Source organism: Phyllostomus discolor, chromosome 10 (genome assembly GCF_004126475.2).
Source record: "Phyllostomus discolor isolate MPI-MPIP mPhyDis1 chromosome 10, mPhyDis1.pri.v3, whole genome shotgun sequence".
Classification (NCBI taxonomy): Eukaryota; Metazoa; Chordata; class Mammalia; order Chiroptera; family Phyllostomidae; genus Phyllostomus; species Phyllostomus discolor.
In genome coordinates, this window is record NC_040912.2 from 30,444,689 (window position 1) to 30,470,483 (window position 25,795).

The 25,795-nt window shown below is 38.1% G+C and overlaps 1 protein-coding gene across 1 annotated transcript in view; it reads left to right on the forward strand.

Moving 5' to 3' along the window:
• Nucleotides 1-7,136: 7,136 nt before the first annotated feature.
• The window catches only part of CDK6 (cyclin dependent kinase 6), a 165,012-nt gene continuing 146,353 nt past the window's right edge, over nt 7,137-25,795 (forward strand). The window contains exons 1-2 of the mRNA XM_036010266.1: nt 7,137-7,196; nt 7,294-7,470. Coding sequence (XP_035866159.1) covers nt 7,137-7,196; nt 7,294-7,470 — 237 coding nt within the window. The remainder of the gene's footprint in view (nt 7,197-7,293; nt 7,471-25,795) is intronic.

The window sequence follows — 25,795 nt, forward strand, 5'->3', positions numbered from 1 at the left end:
TGTAGTGCAAGGCGCATCTTGTAAACTTGCCCAGTTTGGGGGATTCCCATTTAATTTGTAAAACATTTTTTGGTTAATGGACGCAAAGGTATTAACTCATAGGTCCAGATTGCCACGTGTAGGTAGACAAGAAGCTAAAACTAGATTAGTAGAAACTTTAAAGATGAACTGAAAGAAAACAAACTATGAAACATTCTTGTAACACTCTCTTTAAGGCTGTAAGGAGTGAAATGAGTGAGCAGAAGATGGTGACTTTGTATTCCCTCATCAGGTTGTGGTAGTTGTCAGTGTAACGGTAACGAAAGGGTTTCCCTGCCGAAGCCTCCCTGCCAACGTGGCATTCTGTGCATTTACACTTTTGAGCAACAGCCAGCAGGAGAGGGGTTCTTTAATTGAGGGTTTCAGAACATATATGTTCGAGCACTGGACTTGACCTTTAATTAGCTTTTGTCTTTGTAGTATTTGAAAGTGCTTCTCTGTGCCTCCTCACTTCCTCTTACCATTGAGTTCTTTCCTATTCTAGGTTTCATATTCGTGCTTGTGATGAGTGTGTCTATCTGTCTTCTTTCTCTCTCTGTTTTTCCTCCATAAAATGTCTCTGTGGTAAGGCCAGGAACCTCAAATAGGAGTCCCGGAAAGAAGCCTCCTGGCTCCTTGGGAAAGCTCAGTCGGCTCTGCTGCTGTGGAAGTGGATAGTCTTCCATCAGGTCAGAGCACTGGTGCCGCTACCTGGAGGAAACTGCCGCTGCTGTGCGCTAGAGCTTAATTCATCTTGTCTCATATGCAAAATGTATTTGAAGTCAGACATTGATGTTTCAGAGTCATTTAATCATTTCAAAATATTGACAGATGTCTTAGGACTATTTTTTATTGTAAGGAATGGAAACCCAACTCAGACTGGTTAAGCACAAAAGTGACATTACTGACTCACATTACTAATAAATCCAGGAGTAGGTCAGGCATAAGGGGGTGCAGGTGCTTAAGCAGTGTCATCCGAATCTTTTACCTGTTCCCGCTCTGCACTGGTTCTGTTCTGTATTAGCTGCTTTCGCAGTGGTAGGCTCACTAGAGTGGCAAAGACAGCCATCAAAAGCTGCAGGCTTATATGTTGCAAGTTTGATAATTCCAAAATAAAGAATGCTCTACTCTCCCTGTGATTTTGGTAGAATTCCTGGGGCTGGTTCTCACGGTCCTATCCATCCCTGAATCAATCATCATCACTCTTTTTGTCCAGAGTAAGTTACTTCCCATCCTGCACCCGTGTCCCCAGTGCCATATTGCCTGAGTGTAGGGTAGAATAGTTCCTCAACAAAAAAATGAGAATGTGGTTTACAGAAGAGATAATTAATGTAGAAAGGCAGACACTACATATATATATATACTTTCAGGTTGGTGGAAAAGTTTGTTTGTTTTTTCTGTAAGATAGCTCTAGTAGCACTTACTCGTCTTTAACTTAATTTGAAACAATTTTGTTAGGTTGTATTGTGACAACTGTCATATCAGTGTACATTAAGAAAACTTACCAAATTCGGTGAATTTTTGTGTAGCCATTTTAATGCTGAAGATGGAAGAAAATACACAACATTTTTGGTATATTACGCCTTATTATTTCAAGAAAGGTAAAAATGCAACTGAAATGCAAAAAAAAAGATTTGTACAGTATATGGAGAAGGTACGGTATCTGATCAAATGTATCAAAAGTGGTTTGTGAAAGTTTCATGCTAGAGATTTCTTGGTGGATGGATGGTGCTCCACAGTCAGATAGACCAGTTGAAGCTGACAGTGATCAAATTGAGACATTGAGAACAATCAATGTTACACCACGCAGGAAATAGCCAACACACTCAAAATATCTAAATCAAGTTACTGGTGAAAATGAAAAATGTCTTTTATTTTATGGAAAAAACCAGATGGACTTTTTGGCGAGCCTTACATAATAGGATGCTGAATGAATTTACTCTGATGTGATATATAAAGTTTCATATGCTGTTTATAGATTTATTTGGAATTAATACATACCCATATATCATTACTTACAGTTTTACATGTAAGTCTTGTCTCCCACAACTACATAATGAAGCTCTCAAAGACAATACCTGTCTTTAGACCTGTCGGAATCTCTAAAACCAAACCCAGTGCCTGTGCATGGTAGGCACCGATAATGTTTTATGGATGCCGCTGAAATGGCAGTTTCCTTCTAGCAGCATGTTCATGATTGTTGGTGGCAAATACTTCTGCAGTTAAACCAGGGGGTGTCCGTTGAAAACAAATGCACCCCCAGTCACTATTTAATGAGCAAAATGAGAACACCCTGGCCTGTGTCTAGTAGTGTAGGGTAGTGGAATGTGTGAACATAAATTTGGTGCATGAAAGCTGTAGCCACAGAATGTGCTTCGTGGATTATAAAGGAAGAGATTAGAGATTTAAAAATATTCTTCTAGCTTCCAAAGACAGGCTGTAGTTCAAATAAAATTGTGTTTAGTGTCCTTAGTCAGCTGTGCCAGACATCTTAGCATGTGACATCCAAACATTTAGGAGTATGGGGAAAAAAGTGACAGGAAAAAAAATCCTCACAGAACTTCCTGTGACAGGTCAGAGTTTAATCACAGCAAATAATGCAGATTTCCCTTTTATTATAACCACAATAGAAAGGCAGGGCTTGTGTTTCCAAAGCATGTTGTTTGGGAGACCTTTGTAAATTACAATCTTTGGAAATCCCAAACCTATTGCATGTAATCCCCGTCCGTTAGATGAAGACAACTTGCCTATGCAATAGATCCAGAATAGCAAGTTAAATAGAGAACATGAACAGGAAGCAGTCATTAAGAATTACAATGGGTAGGATGCAGAGTTAATTCACGGAGATGTTTTGTTGTGAGATAATTACATCACTGGGGCAGCTGGAAAGCTGTGTGCTGTGCTGGACCACAGTGCTTGCTCTCTGCCCTGCAGCTGGGGGTCAGGACAATAGAGACAGGGAGAGAATTACTTTCTGGGAGAGTGAGGGGCTTGGCTGATTCAGTGAAGTGATAATCTATCTGCCTCTTTTAGATTGTGTTTTCACAACCAAACTGGATTCCTATAGACTCAGTAAGTGCTGAGAACCCCTTTTCAGTTCTACTTTTTGAACATTCACTTGGGTCACGTTAAGCTAAGCTCTAATGGATAAGTAGCGAATGGTAGTTTCCATTTCCTCTAAAAGTAATCTGAGATATTGCCCATCTTTAACACAGAGTGATTACATTTCTCTTACGGAACTGCAGTCATGCAGTCAGTGAAATGGTATTTTTGTTAGTTTACTGAATAGTGAAAAAAAGTTTAAAAAGTCTGGAGATGTTGGTCAACACAGGAATCATACAGTTGAAGTTGTTTTCCAGTATTTATGTTCAAATGTTCAGACCTGCCTGGCTCTTGTGTTTTGCAAGTAGGGGTTCTAGGCAGCCTGGCCACGTTCCCTATTGATTTATATAAATATATTACAGATTGTTAATCTCCTGCCAAATATTGGGGGCTTTAGTTCTTGTTTAGCTTAGTTACTTCATGTGAGATTTGCACCTGTCTTTTCTTTATTGCCTGCCAAAGTGACTATTGCTTGATCTGGGGTCATTCCAGAGGGAGTCATAGTAGGGGAAACAACATCATATACACTATGTTCTAAAATTCTTAAGATTAGTATTCATAACCATTGATTCAAAATGTATTTCCTACCCATTATGTCTAATTTAACTTAATTTTCACCCTGATAATGTTTGCTACACAGTTAAGTCAAACTAAGTGTCTTATTTCAGTGTAGAGCAGTACTTCCCAGAGTGTGTTCTCTAGGGCATTGGGATATAGGAGGTGGACACCAGCACTGGAACCAAACGGAGTACCCTGCAGGTCCTCCTAGGACTTCTACTCCCCTTGATGTCGCTTGTGAATTTGGGGAGAGAGTGTAGTACGCTCCATTTCCCAAATGAAATTAATAATGGCATCTTAAAGAAAAGGATTATTTCTTTGAACCAGCATGAGCCATTTCTATGTCAGACTGTTCTTTCTGTAGCCTAGAATATGTGTATATAATCATACAGAACTGGAGTTAATTTACATAAGAAGTTTCTACTCTGTGCAGTGACAGGACTCTTTAAAAATTCCACATTTAAAAACTTGAAGCCCTGACTGGCGTAGCTCAGTGGATTGAGCATGGGCTGGGAATCAAAGTGTCCCAGGTTCTATTCCCAGACAGAGTACATGCCTTGGTTGCAGGCCATAACCCCCAGCAACCGCACATTGATGTTTCTCTCTCTTTCTCTCTCTCTCTCTCTATCTCCCTCCCTTCCCTCTCTAAAAATAAATAAATAAATAATCTAAAAAAATAAAAATAAAAACTTGAAAATTAGCCCTGGTTGGTGTGGCTCAGTTGGTTGGGTGTCATCCTGCAAAGCGAAAGGTCACCGATTCAATTCCAACTCAGCTTATGTCTGGGTTGCAGGCCAGGCCGAGGTTGAGGTGCTTGAGAGAAGCAACCTGTTGATGCTTCTCTCACATTGATGTTTCTCTCCCTCATATCCTCCCTGTCTAAAAATAAATAAATAAATTCTAAAAAAATGTTTGCCAATTAAAATTAGGTCCTTTCAAATTGGTAATTACAAAATAGTCAAAGAAATGTAAAGTACAGCATAAAGAAAAGAGTTGATAATATTGTAATAACTATAGTGCCAAGTGGGTACTTGAAATATAGGGGGGAGCATTTTGTAAAGCATATGATTATCTAACCAATATACTGTACACTGACACTACTACAGAATAATATCGAATGTAAACTGTAATTGAAAAATAAAATCTAAAAATAAAAATAAATAAGACAAGCCCTGGCTGGCGTAGCTCAGTGGGTAGAGCGCGGGTTGCGAACCAAAGTGTCGCAGGTTCGATTCCCAGCCAGGGTACATGCCTGGGTTGCAGGCCATAACCCCCAGCAACCGCACATTGATGTTTCTCTCTCTCTCTCTCTCTCTCCCCCTTCCCTCTCTAAAAATAAATAAATACCAAAAAATATATAAAAAAATAAATAAGACAAAATTAGGGCCTTTTCTCAAAAGAGTGAGTCTTAATATTTTGAAAAAAGTGATACAACTTTGAGGAAAATAACTTGGGTAGGTTAGATGTTATTCTCAAATTGTGCCACCCAAAGAGCGTCTGAAAACGGTTTTATGAGATGAGGCAACACGGCATACTGCCCCGGCTGTTAGGTAACAGCGACAGTTTGAGAGCCGGTGACTTTGGTTCAGCCGTGTTCTGTGACCACTTCATGCTCCAGTTATGTCCCTTTTGGAAATTAGTAAAATATCTTGTATATTAAAGACTCTTAAGTGCTATAAGAACTGGAGTTAACTGAAATCATTGCTGACCTCAGGCAGTGTTAAACACTATGTTTGCATTTAGGAAATTAATTATAATGAATAAATGAATTTTAATGTATATAATTAATTATAATGGAAAACATGTTTAAAGTAACGTTTAAGAAGCACAACTGCAGGGGTGTATTCCCACGCTTGTTCTTGATTTTTCTTGGTTCATCGCTGTTTTGTTTTATTACAAAAGTAGAAGCAATAGATAGGAAGAAGCTTGGTGATTGTGGAACTCTCCTTGCTTCTAAAGGAAGCAAAAAGTGAAGCTGTCAGACTGTGTGGCTTTAATGGGAAGAAGATGGTTCACAGGAGCCTATGAGTGAATGGTGGTTACCTCAAACTGTCAAATGTAAAGAGTTGTCTTCTTGATAAATATCCACGGTGTTAGATCCATGCATAATGGCATTATTTTTTATTGTGGCACTCAGATGATATATGGTACAATCTTTAATAAATTTACTAATTAGGAGTTTTTATTTTATTAGAGTAATATTCCAGAAGAAGTCACATTAGTGACACTGGAAGACTTTAGAATTTAGGAAAAAACTAACTTTAGAAGTAGATTATTAAAACTTTAGCATCCAGAATATTTGGAAGTAGATATATGTAAGGTAGAAATTGAGGTGATCTTAATTGATTTTAATGGAATTGTAGGACTCATCCCAAACTGCCCATCATTAAAAATCTGGCTTTAAAGTGTGCGTGGTTGGTGGTGCTGTTCACCCCACTAGATTTAACTTAGTGTTCTTTAGTTTTCTTTTAAAGTGTAGTTTAGATTCACAGAGAAGTACCAAATGTTGCAGGACCTCCGTGGCCTAGAAATTCAGCAGGTGGTGTAGTGAACCAGCCTGCAGTGAACGGTTTCACAGAGGTGATGTACACAGTGGGTGACTGAGGGTCGACCCTGCATCTTAGTAGTTGGGTTACATGCACATTTGTATTCAGTCTATTTGGAGAGCTTTATTAACTTGTAAAAATGAAAGAAAGTAACAGAAGTAGAATTTTTTTAGCTGTTTCTTAGTGTTTCTATTATTCTTACCAAGAAATTTACTTACAGCTTGTTTGTGAATGGTTTAATTCTTCAAACATTTGGTGAACATCATATACCAGATATTGCGCTATGTATGGTTGAAATTAAAAGTTGCCCTTTGACTTGAAAACTGTTTTGCTACTGAAAACTTTGTTTTTGAAACTTCAATTTGAATTGGTTGTAGAATTTTATGAAAGAAATTGAATTCGCCCATCCAAACTTGATTATAAAGTTTGTTAAAATCAAGTAATCTGTCCTTATCATTTAAGGGTGGTATTAGTTTACCAATGCAGCTTCTTCCCCCATCCCTGAGGAAAAAAAAGTTTGAAATTCACAGTTTTGATTAGCATGATATTTGGAATTTTGAAACCAAAAATGTGTACCCTTTCTAGAGAAATTATTTGATTCACTAGGATGAGAAGGCTCTCTTATAATTAAACCAATTTTCTCCATATTCTGTTGTACTTATTTTCCTAGACACGATTGTTAACACCTTAAATTCCAGGAAAAAATTCATTGCAGAGTCCAGCATCTCCATAGAATACTCAACCTTGTCTTTTTAATAATTCTCGAACTGCAAGCTAAGAAGAACAATGTTTTTCCGAGGCTGCAGTTTTTGAAATTATCTCCATCAGCAAGTCCTACCTAAGGTCTTAACTAAGGAAACACCCTAAGCAGGTATTCTCATGCTCAGGTCCTGTTGCTTTCTCTTTGCTACCATGTGTTTTGCCACCAAGTGCCCCTCTCCTGAACTTTTCATATTAAAGTGTCAGGTCCTGGTAGGCGTGCTTACATTTTATCCCAAGGAATGGTCAGCACTGACCTTCTTTTATTCCTATTTGATCAAATGTGTAAGACATATGGGTTACTGTTTAGCTTAATGCCATCTACTCAATCTCTCTCTTTTTTTCTTTTAGGTTATTTGATGTGTGCACCGTGTCACGAACAGACAGAGAAACCAAACTAACATTAGTGTTTGAACATGTTGATCAAGACTTGACCACTTATTTGGATAAAGTTCCAGAGCCTGGAGTGCCCACGGAAACCATAAAGGTACTGAGAATCACCTTTCTGCCTGGTGGTAGAGCACACTGTCATGGTCTATTAAAGTGATGGCTTTCCTTCCTTATGAAACTTGCCACAGTTAGAGCCTTTGAAACTCAGTATATAGATAAGTATATCCAATATAGCTAAGTGGGGTATTTACAAATGGAATATACTACATTAATTAATCTAGTTCATTAATTTTAGGGCTCGGTGGAAAATCCTGTAGTTCTAATACTTCTGCTGAAAAATACCCACTTGTAACTTATCCAGCTCTAACCTTGGGAACTATAGTGTAGTAAATACAGCTCAGTTTTTTTCTGATGGTTCATGGACTCAGAGATACATGTTGAAACACCGTTTGGAGCGCATTGAATAGTGCAGTCGCGTCCTGGCCCCAGGACGTACTCATGCTGTGTGAATCTGCACTACTGGTGTCGGGCCTTTCCTTCTTCATTTTTTCTCATTAATAAAACATTTCTAGAAAACCAAGTTCCAGCCACCATCCCAAACTCCAGGGATTCAAAGATGACTTCAGACTTTTTAGAGGTCAGCTGGCTAAATGCAGTGGACTGACTAGAAACGTTTTCCAGTGGAAAAAGCTACTTAAAAAGTGTTGTCGGTCTGTCTTTGTTCTGCTTAATTGAACTTCCCAGTAGATTTTCTAGATCTATGCTCATCATGTGCGGGTCTTCAGGAAGACCCTTTTGTTTTTGTGAATTAAGTGACTTAATTAAACAGACTCTTTACCTTATCATTTATTGTTTAGAAATGAATCATTTTTATAAGAATAAATAGATGAATATAGTTTATCTTCTAAACAGAGTAAGGAATGTCTTTCAGTGATAGCTGGTGGAATTCCCAGATACTGACATTTAAAACTTGATTTATTCCTTTGGCTTTAGACTAATACAGAACTTGTTTTCTGCCATCTGCTTTTCGTAAAAGAATATGGTGCACAGTAATGGTCTCATTTATTTCAGAGCAATTTTAAGGACATTACATGTCTTTAAATGTAGGTATTCCTAACTGCCTGTTGCTAGTCCTCTTCTATCTTGGCACCCATCTTTCCTCTCAAATTTTATTCTGCTGGCTTTATTCTCTCCTTTTTGAGTTTGTTCAAAACCCTACGTTCCGCATGCAGAGCAGAGTGTAGCTGCTCTTCACATACTCAGTTTTCTGGCCACCTTGGACTAATCCCCATTCTCTTAGTGGGGCTCATAATTTCCTGCCTCTGTGGCCCTCCTTCTCATTGCCATTTCTTTGCTCCCCCTCCCCACCCACCAATAATCACTGCTTAACATCTTCAAGGCCAACCCCAGATATCATTGATCAACTTGTGTAGCTGGCTGTAATCTCATTTGTCTTATAGCTCTGATCTACATCTCTCTCCCTCTTTATCAATTTTTCTTCCTTTACTTGTGATTATTTATGTCCATTATCTTTCTTTCATTTTCCTTCAACTAGTATTCTTCTGATGGTCCCTACACAGTGACTTAAAGCAGTTATTTTCAGCCTCTTTTATCTCGTGGCACACATAAACTAATTACTAAAATTCTTCAACATACCAAAAGTATATTTTTTACTGATCTGACAAAAAATAGGTATAATTTTGATTCATTTATACCAGATGGCCATTGTTGTGTTGGCTGTTGTCATTTTTTTTTTATTTGACAACCTGAGGGAAAAGAGGGCAGTGCCCCTGACTAAATAGTCAGGTATTACATGTTTTAAAAATTCTTGTGGCACACTGATTAAAAATCCCTGATTAATATACCTGGATACTCAATAAATAAGATACATTGACAACCAACAGCTTAAGTGTAGGCTGTCAAGGTAATCATCGGCTCCTTCCGATATATTTCTGAGTTCAAAATTTTTATTTTGGGGAGGTCGTATTTTTTTTTAAGCAACAAGAGAAGGTAGCCATATGTTTATACCATACATTACCACCTACTTAGATCTTTTGAGCATCATATTAAATTATCCTAGGATGTTAGAGGCTGCTGAGTTTTGGAATTGTTAGCAAAAGTATCAGTGCTTAAAATAATTGATAAGCCAGAGTGGAAGTGGAGCTAAACCAAGGCCTCATCTGGCAGGAACAGAAGTACAATGAGGTGGGGGGGACGGTTCTCGAGGGAAGGCGAGGCAAGCCGGATAAAATGAGGAACAACCAAAAAGGTGCCTGGTTCAAAGTGAGGTAAAGGAGAGAAGAGGAGAGGAGTGGCAGGCCAAGTGGCCAATCAAGTGTCGGTTAGGGGATGGAGGGCGGGGACAGGGGAGAGACGGTGCTTGTCACCGGAAACTTGTGACAAGGTGACTAGTTAAAAATATTTTTGAGTTTTTTATCTTTCTTCAGGGAAAGGAATGTCACTTCATTCTGTGCTGAACAGGAGATTTTCAGCAGAGTCTGTGAAATTTTTTCTGCCATCAGGGCAGCACCCCCACTGTCCCTCCAGGGACCACTTTAGCTGGTTGGGGTAGAGGTTGGGAGACAGGCATGGTCATTTAAAGTTTTGGGTCAATGGTGTATCAATGTTTTCATCGATGAAGCTGTGGTCAACTGAAATATTTCAGGCAGTTAATTTGTATCTTAATGGCTAATTGAACATTTTTTGCTAATCTAAAGGCTAATCACAATATCCATTTTGTTTTCATTCTTAATTTTTTAAACATTTTCTAAACTTTGCTAATATAATTTTCTTTCTTATTAAATATAGGGGGTTTGGGGGGATTTTGGTAACTGGAGCATTTGTGATCCTTTAAGGTTATTATTCACAATATGAATAATCATTTAAATGCACTAGAATACCATCAAATGAATAGGTTTAAGTTGACTTATATCTTTTGTTTCTGTCATTGGCTTTTTTAAACAATTGGATTGCAGGATAAACATCTGCTAAGTATTGGGTTGGCCAAAAAGTTCATGTATTTTTTTTTCCATATGATAGCTCCAGTTGTGCTTAATTGTCTTTAACTTTATTCATAACAGTTTTGTTACATTGTATTATGACAGCTGTCATATCAGGGTGCATCCAATTATTATCAAAATTGGTGAATTTTTGTGTAGTCATTTTAATGTTGAAGATGGAAGGAAATAAGCAACATTTCAGTATATTGTCCTTTATTATTTCGAGAAAGGTAAAAATGCAACTGAAATGCAAAAAAGGATTTGTGCAGTGTATAGAGAAGGTGCTATGACTGACCAAACATTTCAAAAGTGGTTTGCGGAGTTTTGTACTGGAGATTTCTCCTGGGCCAATACTCCACAATCGGGTAGACCAGTTGAAGTTGATAGTGATCAAATTGAGACATTACTTGAGGACAGTCAGCATAATACCATATGGGACATAGCTGACATACTCAAAATATCCAAATCAGTAAAGTTACTGGTGAAAATGAAAAATAAGTCTTTTATTGTATGGAAAAAACCATATGGACTTTTTCAGCAACCCAATACGAGGTTCTGGCTAGTTGAGATTCTGGTTAATTGAATATTCTAAGCACATAACCAGAAAACACAAATATTTCATTATGTAGGCTCATTTGTGAAACATCTCAAAAACTATGTCAAGAGAATATTGTTGTTATGAACAACCTATTGGAAACACAAATTGGATTCTTTATATAGAATGCTTTATTGTAATGAGAGTATTTTTCTGAGTGTACTTGTACAAATATTGATTAAATATTTACAGGGAGAGTTCTGTGCTAGGCACTCCGGGGACACAAAACTGAATTAGTCATCAGCCTACACTCGAGGACCTTCGAGTATAAGGGGAGAGCTAAAGTACACACAGAAGCATGTGCTGCACATTTTCTATGGTTATTTATATACTTCAGGGTGTATTTTCAAGTTAAAAAACTTACTTATCAGTAAGCACAGATATAGCTGATTTTCTGCCTTATGATACCAAAATATTTTCTAAAATGTTCTTCAAAATCATAGATATTACTATGGACTATGTCTGGCATATATCAACACATGTCATGTTGCAAAGTAATTATGAAAATGTAAAATATTTTAACATGAAATAGATGTAAAACAAAATCTCGAAAAGACTTTCTGTCAGATCATTTAGGCTAAGGGCATTTTCCTCGACCACCTGTCTCCTCTTATGTTTTCTCTGGCACTGTTTACCTGTTGGCTCCCTTAAATGCACAATATTCTAGTGCGTGTTCAGGACATAATTACATTGGGTGGGCAGTATTTGGCCAAAACTGGAATGCTCCATACTGTCTGACTAGATATTATAGGGTAGAATGTTTGTGTCCCATACCATTTTCATCAGCCTGTTTGTTGGAAAAGAGTCCATGATGTGCTTATCTTCCCAGTTTATACATATAACAATTTTCCAAGATCATTTAAATTTGTTTTGTTTTTTTAAATTTTGTATTGTATTTTCCATTACCATTTAACCTCCTTGTACTCCCCCCACCCCTGCAATCACCACTGTTGTCCATGTCCGTGAGTCCCTTTTTCTTTTTGCTCCATCCCTCCACCCCTAATCTCCCTCCCCCAATTGCCGACATCCTGCTGTCTATCTGTGAGTCTGTCTCTGTTTGGCTTATTAGTTTATTTTGTTTCTTAGATTCCACATATAAGTGAAATCATACAGTATTTGTCTTTCTCTGACTGGCTTATTTCACTTAGCGTAATGTTTTCCAGATCCATCTATGAACACTTGGTCTACTTCCATATTTTGGCGATTGTAAATAACACTGCAATGAACATAGGGGTGCTTGTGTTCTTTTGAATTAGTGTTTTGGGTTCCTTCAGATATATTCCCAGAACTGAGATTGCTAGGTCAAAAGGCAGATCCATTTTTAATTTTTTGAGGCATCTCCATCCTGCTTTCCACAGTGTCTGCACCAGTCTGCATTCCCACCAACAGTGCAGAGGGCTCCCCTTTCTCCACTTCCTTGGAGAAGTTTCTGTTCAGGTCCTTTGCCCATTTTTTAATGGGTTGTTGTTGGTGGTGGTGGTGGTGGTGGTGGTGGTGGTGGTGTTGAGTGTGTACATTCTTTATAGATTTTGGATAGTAACCCCTTATCCGATGTATTGGTTAATATGTTCTCTGCCATTCTGTGGGTTGTCTTTTTATCTTGTTGATGGTCTCCTTTGCTGAGCAAAGACTTTTAGTTTGATGTTCCATTTATTTATTTTTCTTTTGTTTCCCTTGCTTGGGTTTTTTTAAAGGCAGAAAATCACTCAAAAGTATTTTTGTCAAGGTTGATAATTGATTGAACTCCTGGAGAAAATCTTGTAATTACTGCATAGTGCTCATGTCAGACTAAGTATTTAAGGGTATAGTCCTGAACTGAAATTGTCACTGAGAGGCTCATGAGAATAAAATGAAATCATAGACAGTTCTTTCCAACATTTTAAAATACTACTTATTTTAAAAAATAAATAAGCACATATATACATCTTACTCACACTTCATCTTGAGGTTTTCATCACATTCTTTAATATCTTTTCTTTTTATTTTAATTATTGTCACTTTAATATCTTTTCTTCATGCCCCAAGGTATATCCATTTGCCTTGAGGGTGGCCTTTGCGTAAAGAAGCTTCCTATGTGAAGTCAACCAATACCAAATTTTGCCTCATGGGCTTCATTGGCATATCTTGCTTTCCCCTTTCTAATTCAGAAGTTATTTTTTAATCTACTTCATTTTGGAAGAATTCATTGCTTTTGCTCTCTAATTTTTATTTGGTCATTGGAGATTTGATTTGTCTTCTTGGACTTTCATGTTTAATTAAACTTATGAGGCAGAAATTGGTACCCTAAGTTTTTCTTTTTAGAGCTCATGAGAAATTATCAATGTCTTTGCTTATTTGGTGCCTTTTATTTATGGGGACCTTGTGATGAAAAAAAGGGGCTTTCAAATGGTTATTTCTCCTCTTTCATGCCTTTATTTGCCACCCCATGACAAAGGAGCAGAAAGAACAAGAACTATAAATAAATTCCTTTACCTTGTTCCTTAATCATTCGTAACTGCTACCCAGAAAGAACTACTACATTGCAGGATATATGTGGGGAGAGACTCATGTACAAAACCATAATGTTTTACAGGCTTTCCAAATGTAGTGCCTTCTGTACTGAACTACCATTTCAGTACTTAGACTTCCCTTTATGCAGTACATTATCTGTCTTAGTATATGACCTGGGTTATCAATTACCTTATAAGCAAGCTCTTTAAGAACTTAATATGGAAATAAATAAAAAAAAGATAAAAAAGAACTTAATATGGATATTCTGTGAATGTAACATGCTTAATGAAATTGGCAATAGAATTTCACAAGTCTGATTTGAAGACCCTGAACAGTCACACAAAAGATCAGCTACCTGTTCAAAACAGGGCAGGATTCTTTGAGTTCAAGACCATGTTGCCTCTTTGGATGGCCCAGTCGTAGAGCAGAAATTATGTTTTATTTATGCATCTTTGACATACGGCTTAAGAAGGCTAAAAAGCTCAAGGTTTGTGTGTCTGGTGGGTCATTTTCTCTGTGAATTATATTTCATTTTATCTTCTGTTGACTGTTTCTTAGAGATTTCTGTTGGTTGTTAATAGTTTCATTAGGAGATAAAATGTACTATTAGGTTTATTTTACAAAACCCAGACTTCAGAGGCTGACACACACTCTTAATAGCACCTGTTCTCTGCCTCTGGGAAGTATCTGTTTTCATGAATAATATCTGCTTGCAGTAAACAGTGGCTCTGATGTCATCATGGGATGCCTGGGGCTGATTCATCTCTGTCGAGCTGACATAATGCAAAGTGACTGACTGGTCCCCTGTACTGCAGATGAGGAAAGTCTCCAGCGCCGTCTCTCCTCTCACCCTAAAGGAATCAAGCCATGGCCCCTCTCTGCTCCTGGTGGTCTCCACTTTGCCTGAATTATGAGCAGGTGATTTGTCTCATCTTTGCAGGACACAGAGCAAATTAACATGAAAATATCGCTCCTCAGAAAACAAGGCAGGCTTGAATGCCCTGTCGCTGCTGGTCATTAGCCATCTGCCACCGACACTCATACTCTGTTTATCACATTTGAAATTCAGAGCAGATGTTGCATAATAAGGTGATCTTAAAAACAAGGCAAGAAATTCAAAGAACAAGTACTCCACAATAATGATAAGGATTCTGGAAGGAAATTCTTTTCAATCTAATATCATGACTGGAGTAATTGAAGAGACCATGTTTTTTAAAACACATGCGCACACATCTCCCGATATTTAATATGAACTGCTTTTTGTAGTAACATGAAATAATTTGAAAAGAAACTATATGTGTGAACGATGCCTGAGAAGACAGTGTAATGAAATTAATTTTAGTAAGCAAAGTGCAATGTTGTAACAACAGTAATTCTGGTGCAGAAGACCTCACAGACTAGTCGTTTATTCTAAGATGGGTCTCGACTCATAGCAACGTGACTTCCAATAGTTCAGTCCTACAATGGGATCTCTTAGGCTTTGAGCGGGCTGGGGTGGTTTCCCCGAGTTATTTTCTTTTTTATTTTTTTAGTTTTCTTTTAATGCCCACCCAAGGAGTGAGGACATTTTTTTCATTGTTTTTAGAGAAAGAGGAAGGGAGAGAAACATCAATGTGAGAGAGAAGCGTTGATTGGTTCCCTCCCATACTTACCAGAACCAGGGATCACACCCACGATCTAGGTGTGTGCCCTCACCAAATCCGACCCCCCAACCTTTCAGTCATGGATGGGATACCGCTCTCCAACTAAGCCATGCCGGCCAGGGCCAGACTGTTTATTTTTTATTGATCCTGTCTTCCCCATACCCATACCCTTTCTCTTTACTGTCTCCTCCTCCACCACCTTCACCACCACCTCTCTCTCTCTCTCTCTCTCTCTCTCTCTCTCTCTCTCACACACACACACACACACACACACACACTCACACTGCACTTATCTGGGCTTAGTGTTGCAGCTTCCTCTTCAGTCTCTGGCTTAGGCTCTCTCCCACCTGAGTCCTAGGAGTCTTTCATTTTAGTTTCACTCCCCTTCCATATCAACTCAGCATTTTATAAGATTGATTATTGTAATGTTTTACTCAATTGATTTATGCACATTCCAGACCCTTATTACGCCTTATAAAATTACATTATTCATAGTATATTAACTATTGTGCTTAGAAGCATTCTGTTTTTTCAAAAACAGGCATCTGGACTTTTATCAGGAATGTAACCTAGGATTTCTCTGTGGAAACTTAGCTTCAAATGGTCTTTTGACTCAAAGGAAATGTTTTCTCCACACAAACCAGATCCTCACATGCACCCTTATCTGTGTATGTCCTCCCCCACCCCCACGTACACAGAATGTGGGGGGATTTTTAAAGAGAAGAACAGCATATATATTGCTAAGCAAAAGTTAAGTGGCCAGTCTGAGAGCAGCTAGAGGTTTAAATCATAGTAGCGCCAGCAATTGGCCATGGACTCCAGTAGGAGAGATGATTGGAAGTGAGTCAGCACTGAGTTAACCCCGAATTTAGGGGGAGGTATAAAATAAGGTTGCTACACCTGTGGTAACTTAAAATAACTCAAGAAGCTTCTTCAGGGAGAACATTATTAGATCGTTTAGATTTTGCGTTTTCTCCCAGAAACATATCCTTAAGCAATTTCTCAGGTCCTTGTAGTAGCTGAATTTGTATCAGAAGAAAGAGGACAGAATTATGCAAATGCATTTATCTAAAAGTATGTAATAACAAACTCTAACAGTTATTTAGTGGTTTCATTTTTTTCTAAAAGGAAATATGAGTTAACAAATAAACGCTAGTGTCTTTCTAAAGGTACTGCTAGACTGACTTACTAAAATAAATAATGACTAACAAAAATAAGCAAGTGACATTCTGACAGCAAAGTGATGTTCTGCATAGAAGATGGATAGTTCTCATCTAAGTTTAGCATGTGCCCAAACTTTCCTGGTTGCAGTCTCCTTTGTGACTCTTCTCCTCTAACTGTTGGAACATTCAAGGCTTCACCCTTGGTTCTCTATTCTTCCCTGTCTTACACTTTCTGGCAGATGGCATTTAGGCTAAAATCTTCATATATCATTTACTGTCCCACCTGACCTCTACGCACACTCTAAATGCATTACAGTCAACTAATCATTTGATGATCTCTTTATCAAAATGTTGCCCAAGGATTTTCTACCTAACTCAGGCCTTCCCAATCTGCCCAGTTGTTTGAGCCCCAAACCTAGGCATCATTTCTGGTTTCTTGCTTTCCTAACTAGTTTTATCCAACCCATTAACAAGGACTTTTGGTTTTATGCCCCAAAGATATCCCCAGTCTACTTCTCAGTATCTTCATTGCTGAAGCTATAGTCCAACCCACCAACCCAGCTTCCTAACTCCACATCCTGCTTCCACTTCTGTCCCTTTATTCATCACCCTCTGTATGACAGCACTATGAAAACATAAATGAAAGTGTTATGTCCCTCCTGAGAACTTTTCTCCAGGGTTTCCTGTGACCTGTAGAATAGAATCATAAAGCCTACGTGATCTGCTGCTCTTTCTTCCTTCACCCTCCAAACTTTGATCTGTGTACTTCCTTCTCCTTCTGTTTGGATGTTCCATCCCTCTGTCCCCCAAGCCCCACAAGTAGGATGTCTACTTATCATTCTAGCTAGCCCCAACTCACGTCATATCTTCATGGTTCCTTCTCTGACCATCTCAGCTAAAGCTCAACAGTTAGTGATGGTTTATTGCCACATTATACCACCTTGTCCTATTTTATCTTCTTCATAAGACTGAACTCATTAATTTCATTCATTTTTATGTGTGTTTTTTATCTTTCCCAACTGGAAGGTAAGGGCTTTGAAGTCAGACCTCTAGTTTCTTACTTATCTTCAGTACTAGTGTACTGTTTGGAATATAACAGACCTTGTAAACAAGTGCTGGTAACTATGCTAGGTCTTACCTTTAACCTTCTGATTAACTCTGAATTATAGGCATCAATATTCCCATTATACAGGTGAACAAACTGTTTTTTCAAGGATAGATTTTATGTACACACACACAATAGAAAAATTGGTTGAGGGCCTTATCATACCTCGACACATCCACTTGGCTCTTTCACATTAGTTTTTCATGGCAGACAGGGACTCTGTGGGATTATCCATGTTGTAATTAAGGATTTGCCTTGTTGGTTTGGTTAGATCAAGTCTAAAACCAGCAATTGATCTTTGCTAGCAAAAGGCATTGTCTCCTCTAATACAGCACAGACTTAACAAAATTCCAGAAATTGTTCTCTTCCGATGTTGGACTATGGTAAATATGTTTTATACTGAAGATGAGAAACCAAGTCCAGTGAAGAGATTGATTGATGCTATGAATCTTAGACCCCATTCTCATCTCTCAGGAGTATATAGCTAAAAGATAATTTGGTTAGTTACACATTTTTGAAAACTTAAACATAAGATTCCAGCAATTCATCGTTGCTGGAGAATGGCAAAGTTCTTCCCATTCTCCACTTTCAGAAGTAGCAGCTTCAAAGAGATAAGTTGATTTTTCAAATCAAATTGAAAATACTCTCCTGTATATATTTATTTGATTTTTAATCTTCTCATCCAGAAATTTCAGATTCCCACATGTACTGTGAAGTTTGGAAGTTAAGAAAATGCCATTGTACTAGAACACTTGCTAACAGATTGCAATCATTAACATTTTTATTCATTGACTCTTTTTTTAGAAAGAGAGAGGAAGGGAGAGAAAGAAACATCAATTTGTTTTCCCATTTATTTATGCATTCATTGGTTGATTTTTGTATGTTCCCTAACCAGGGATCAAACCCACAACCTTGACTTATCAGGACAACGCTCTTACCAACTGAACTACAAGTCCAGGGCCACTAAATTTTAAATTAGTTAAAGGCATGTAGAGAAAGTATCCATCAGTCATCTAAGATAGTATTGGGTTGATCAAAAGGTCTTGGTTTTTTCCTTAAGGTAGCTCTAGTAGCACTTAGTTGTCTTTAACTTCATTCAAAACAATTTTGTTAGATTTTATTGTGACAGTTGTCATATCAGTGTGGATTTTTTAAAAAAATTTAAGTTGGTGAAGTTTTGTGTAGCCATTTTAATGCTGAAGATGGAAGAAAATAAGCAACATTTTCAGCATATTGTGCTTTATTATTTCAAGAAAGGTAAAAATGCAAGTAAAACACAAAAAGAGACTTGTGCAGTGTATTGGAGAAGATGCTGTGACTGATCAAACGTGTCAAGAGTGGTTTGTGAAGTTTCCTGCTGGAGAGTCCTCACTGGACCAGTTGAAGTTGATAGTGATCAAATCGAGACATTAATTGAGAACAATCAACATTATACTACGTGGGAGATAGCTGACATACTCAAAATATCCGAATCAATCAAATTATTGGTCAAAATGAAAAATGTGTCTTTTATTGTATGTCAAAAACAAAACAGACTTGTTGGCCAACCCCATATCTTACTCCTCATTCCTAAAAAACATAAAAGAATTAATCAGTCCTTTTACTACAGATAAGAAAATGGTTACTGGTGCTAGTAAATATTTGTTGAATGAACAAGTGCTTTTGCAAACAGTTGGTAATGAAGGCTTGATGACCCCATTATGGCAGCCACAAGAATCAAGTATCTCCAGCATGTGAAACGCTGTAGCGATTACTATCATTCTGCTCCTTCTCTTCCTTATTGTCACACTCAAAAGAGCGAAATTCTCCTAAAAGATGGACACCAATGGAAAAGCAAACAAGGAGTGTTTGACCTGAATTTGGACTCATAGATGCAAATCACAGCCTTGTTGCCAAGAATCTGAACACTGTGAAACTTGAAGTTTTAAGGGAGTAAAAGATAATTCCTCGAATATTAGAAATAATCAAGTGTGAGTCTAATCTCTAAAATCTCTGGCTACTACCATACAACGGTAAGCTTAACTTGGATGTCTGAACAGTCGACTAAACCCAACATTTTGCAAAAATGAGTTACCATCTAATAAAAGGTTAATGATGTTAGGTAAACATAATGCTCTGTTTTCTCAGAGTGTGGCCAGTGACTCAGCTGCATAACCCCCACCCGGGGTGCTCATGAGCACCACAGCCCTGCCTGAACCCTTTCCTGTCTCAAACGTAACCTCAGGAGGGAGGTTTTAGTACGTTCATATGACATGACTGGGAAATGGAGAGCATCTCCCTTACATTCTAAGACGGCTCAGACCTGTGGAGTATTTGCTTGCCTGTGCACGGGTAACCTCAGCCATTCCTAAGGTGCTAACCTCAGACCAGGTGAAGTCATGTGTGGCATTTTAACGACAGTCGCCTGCATATGATGCTTGTTTAAAAGCGCCGAAGTTTTAATCCTTAATATGTTCTATTGGAAAATGCTAACTCATTAATATGAATGAAGAGAAATCTCTTAGGAATAGAGAATTCCAACTAGAAATTCTTAGGCCACCCAGGAATCTATTCATTTAAAAAAAGTGTTCATGATTTGACCTTTGAAAGATGCCTTTTGTTCCATTTCACTTATGTTTTCATAGTTCTCTGTGATCTTAAATTAGTAAGCCATTACCAGACTTGCAAGTGTTACTGGTCAGAATTCCTGACTCTGTTTTATAGAAGAGAAACCAAAACCATATGATCTTTAAGTGGATGATAGTCATTGATTTTTAGCATTGACAACAATGAGGCCAAACATAGTATTCAGGCCCTTCCTTTGAGGCTCGTATGCTAGAAGCTGCAATGGCTCAGATTTCTTCCCGTCGTGGTTCTAAGCCTTTAACAAGTATAAACTAGCATCTTTGTTGATTTTTATACTTACCATTGCTCTCTGTTGTCCCTGACCGTACTTGTTCATTTTTCCTTTCTTGGACAAAACCAAAGAAATATTTATCATTCTATTCTACTCTAGTCACAGCGCTTTTAGATTGGAAGGCTAAAAAGTAGAACATAGCAGGAATTGGGAACCACGGGGCACAGAAAGTTTTACTGTGAGTTAACTTTAGGAATTTGAACATTAGTTAAGTTCAGATCAATCAGGTATTGATTGATCTGGAATCAGTTATCCTCAGTTGAAGATGTTCTGAGGATATGGTTAGCATGGAATGAACATTTGAATTGCTCCTATCGACATTTTAATTTTACTAATGTATCGCATTCTGACATTCAGATCTGGACTTGAGAAATTCATTATCATCCATAGCCGAAGACCTGAAGTGTAGGTTCAGACTAAGATAGTGTGAATACGGTAGGTGAGCTCCCTGCTTCCTTCTCCCCCTTCCTTCTGTGAAAATACATTCCCCATCAGATGGGTGAGGTATATGAAGAGGGAAAAAGAGGCTGATGATGACAAGAGAATTGATTGACTGAGTCCCAGGGGAAAAGTAGAGTTTTGTATCCTGCAATAAACTCCAAAACTAACTTTTTAAAAGGCATGTGATTATGCTGAGTGTAAATATCAGAAACATTACATTACTAACTCTTGTTCCCTCATTATGACTATTACTCTAATCATAGCAATTTAGTGTAATCCTAAAATTCTTTAATATTCAAACCAGACATGAAAGATGGGTTGATTTGTGTCTCCAGTGCAACACTATATGAATGCAAACAAATGACGTACGGGAACAAAAATGCTGGTGAAGTTTTGTCTTTGACATCATCTGTTCTAAACGTCGCTAATACCCTAACAGCCCTTGACACACATCTCGTCATCGCTGTAAGATCTTGATAAACACACTTAGGAACTGGGGAAAAGTAAAATACAAATTACATTAGATGGAATTAAGAAAAGAGCTGCATTTTGGTATCCTCCCAAGCGGAGAGATTTATGAAAGCACCCCACACCAAGAGAAAGGACCCCCTTCCTTTTCTATTTCAGCCTCGCCATCACTCGCACCACCAGAGTTTCACAGGACCTCTTACTTTATTTATCACCAAGTTCCATAATTAACATATGGTTCATGTTATTGATTTCTCAGGTTTCAAAGTAAAATAAATTGAGCTTTCTTCCACATTTAGAATATACAGTTTTTCTAAGGAACTCTAAACAAAGACACACATTATTTGTAAGTTAGAGAGCAGCTGCCAGAAAACAGAAAATTAGGAATGGAGTCGTGGGTGAAATAATGGAGATACTGTTCAGAGGTAACCCTTTGTGCAGCAGGAAACTTTCCTTAGAAAAGAGACAGCTGAGTTCGCTTGTAAATTTTGCTAGAAACAGGCCTGATTTAGTAACATTTAGTGCTGGTTAGGAGGCTGAAGGCAGCGCTTCCGGCTGTGGATACCAAGCAAGAGCTCTCGTGTATGGTCTAAATACTTCATAATTTCAAAAAGTGTGTATGAGTAGAGCTACTACTTATTTTTTTAATGAATAGAATAGTATATAAGCAAATATTAGATTTGGGAGTAGACATGAATTTTCTAAGCAAAAAGAGTGGATGTTATCATACAAGAAATAATTCATAGATTATACTATAAAATTCTAAACTTAAAATATTATGAGTAAAACCAAAAGGCACATATTTGCAAAAATTATGCTAGAGGTTTAATATCCTTAACATACAAAAAGCTCTTAAAAACCAATAAGAAAAAAAAATTACCCAGTTTAGGTATGAAGAAGGAACACAGACAAACTGACAAAGAAATGCATGTGTGTAAATGACTGGTACATAGATGGGAGAAGCATTCAACCTCACAAATAACCAGAGAATTGTACATTAAAAATCAATGTGTACCATGATAAGAGATGATTAAATTATGAAAATTCATTTAAAAGAACAATTTTTCAAAATATCTTATTTTTGAAGAATAATTTCCAAAAGAAGGAGATCCAAACTGTATATAAAGTATGATCCCAATTTTGAAATACATTTCAAATACAGGTACAGAAAACTAAAAGGAAATACACTAAGATACTAGTAGCATCTGTCTGTGTTGAGGTATTATGGATTGTTTTTATTTGTGGTCTAAAATGAACATGTACTGTTACTACATTAAGCCATATGAATTGCCAATAGTCAACTGCTTTTGCCCTACAAAAAAATAGTGTTTTCGTAATACTTAACATAATATTTTTATGTGACAAGGTTGTTTTAGCATTCATTTTTATGGAGAATGCTTTGTATTACAGAGAAGTTGAAGAAGTTCTTACATCTGCATAATACTGTCTTTAGAGTCTGACATAACAATTAGCCACATAGTATCATTCCGTTTGCTGTTAGACAACACAGTGGGTCATTTTGTAAAAATAATATGTATGTATATTTAAAACATATAGCGCATTTTTATTGATGCTGATATTGATAAAATGGCAGACATTGAAAACTAGAAAAATGTGATAGGCTTTCTAATAAAACTCCTGATACCGTTGTTATTATCTCTGTTCTTATTGGCATTTGACCATTTAGTATAACTGGGCTGTGGAGAAAGTTCACTAGATTACAAATGCAAACAATTGCTGGTTGAGTAGTGAACTTGTAAATTAATGTCTGCATGTAGAACAAAGTAAGGTTACAAGCCTATTTTTACTACAGTGGCAGGCTCTGGTGTGGTTTCTTTAATAATCTTTAGCTTTTCCATATTTTTTACTTGAAATCAACTCTCAGTCCTCTTGTTAAAAATGAGCTCATAGCAGTTATATAATACAGTTAATCAAAGGCTTTTTACACATATGCATTACTCTGTGCCTGCTAAAAAAAGGAACTTTTCTTTTCAAACCTGTGTTGGCCTGTACAGGGAGATAGCCCACAAATAGATAAGGTATTGTGAATGCAGAATTAGTGTAATGAAGGACGGTCAGATGTCTTACCAGTTTTTCCTGAAGTAATAAAATATGAGTATTTAATTTGAGACTCAAAATGCTAACAGCAATTTTCATAAAATGCACTTGCCCTTACAATAACACAAGTAACTCCACTCTCCACTATCCACCCAAAGGCAACCTACATTTCTTCCAAATTAAAGGATGGAAAAGTGGGGGCTGGGGTGGGGGCAGTGATACCAGACAAAGGAAATTTGAGTGCATGTTTATTACTTTTCAAGCTTTTTTCCCTGTCTTCCTTTAAGTCTGTTGTCCCCTCCCATTGTGGCCCTTCAACCATATGAAGATGAAAATAGTGTGGGTGATGGTAAATGAAAACTGTTGAGGATACACTGTTTACAGCCAGTTAAATCCCCGCAGCTCTTTGGTAGCCTCTGTGTTGGGTTTAGACCATTGGCATCACCAAACACATTCAGAATAGCTTTCATTGCAGACTGAACCATCTATATACTGGGCACATAGCTGTGTTGCAGCTCAGCCCATGCACCCAAAGCTGTCAAAGGTGGAGGCAACATTGGGTGGGAGAGAGTCCCATTTCACTCAGGCAGAAACCACTGAGCTTTCTTTCCTCCAGTCAGAATAACAAAGTCCTAGCCTCTGGTGATTGATGAGCATGTTGCCAGGGGAAATGGACTGGAAAATCATCGCCTTGTCTTGTGCTTGCCACAGGAAAGCCATAACAGAGATCTCTATTCTTCTCGTTCTGATAAGAGGCCTGAGGAAGCATCAGGCAGGGCTGAGAAACCTGCACGTGTGTTACATCCAGCTGCTTGCTGGATGGCCTTTGCAAGTACGGCTCCATTCCCTCTCACATCGAACATGTGTGCTGTGACAAGCCATGCAGCTTTTGACCACTTCAATGTGGCACGTGAGCTGAGAGAGGCTATTTTATTAAGGACAGCTATCCCCGCTTTAACCTACAATTACACACTTCTAAAGTGTATCTATGAAATGAAGGCCCATGTACAGAATTCTGTTACTTCTCCTGGTATTGTTAATTTGGGTATTTGTAGTCTGACAAACCTTGGGAGCACAGAAACGAGCTAAAATCATAAAAGCAGGTAATATTGTAGCTAATGAGAAATGACAGACAAGCAGCCCCACAGCCCGCCTCTTGCTGGGGCCCTTGGCGGTGGTCTGCAGAGCGGCTGGGCAAGCTGTAGCCGTCACACGTCAAGCTCAGGATGGCACACGCACATGTCTTTGCTAATATTTGAAGAATCCATTTTGAGAGACTCCAGTTCACACCATCTAGTCGTCCCGTAAGCGGGAATGTCTGGACCTGAATGGGATTCCTGTTTGTGAATGTTTCCATGATGGTCTTGGCAGAAAGGATCTATTACTTACAAAGTATGTTCTTAGCGCCCCATAGATTTGGAGTTTTTAAACTTTCCTTACAATATTACTTTGTGACCAGGAAGCAGGGATCCTTAAAGACTCTGTTGGCACCGGACATTTAAAAAGGCCCAGGTTACATTGTATACTGCCTCAATAGCATATTTGAGAAATGTGTTTAAGAAACTGGCATATCCACTTCCATGACATCTTGTTTTGTGTCTTTTCCAGGCCCGAATTCCATTTTGAGTCAGGGACGTTTTAAACCTTTCCTAAATTCAGTAGGTCTGTCACAGATTATGTTTACAGAAATTACAGCCCATCCACTAACGTAATCTCCAGAGTCCGTCTGGTGGAGGTGGGCATGCATACCATTTTATTCTCCCTGTGATCTTGTGCTTTTCGCCAGAGTGAGCTGGAGAATTTTTTTAATTCCATTCGTGGGTAAAAAGATAGACTGCCTGTCCCTATAACTTAACCCTGTGTGACCAACGAATGACCACTCTGAGACCACCACACTAATGTTGGCTTTGATAGCCCTCTTGGAAGTGGAAACGCATGTCCTCTTTCTCCCCAGGGTCAGCCTGGTAATGCCGAAGGCTAATTCATTCTCTTTCTCTGTTATCCACACCCTCCCCCGCCAAAAAAACAAAAGGACTTTCTAACTCAGACCAAAACCTTCACATTGTTCATTTGCTACATTCTCCGGTTGCTGTACGTACTTCTTGTGTTCTCAGAAACTAGCTGCATTTTCACGTCAACTAGTACACGTTAAAACTTCGGAGGGAAGAAAAAGTGGATTGAATACATTGTTGTTTTCATGAGATTGTCTTCTACCTCAGAGCCACCAGAATTTTATGCCACGCCATGCCATGCCCAGACACAAAATTGGGGAGCCTCTCTGTCTCTACGTTGTGTCATTTTTTTAAATACCCTTACAGCTTCACAGATTTTTATAAAATGCTTACCAGTGTGACTTTCCCACTACAGCTTTCCATTTTCTTTCCTTAAACTTGACTTTTGTGCTGCACACAAGATTGTGGTTAGGTGGTCTTCTGCTATGCCTTTTTTTTTCTTTTTTTAATTAAGTGCCTTCATTTGTTCGTCTGAGCTGAAATCAGCAAGGCCTAATCTATAACAGAGCCACCATTTTAGGTGACCACCACCAGAGTTTGATTCCTGATTAT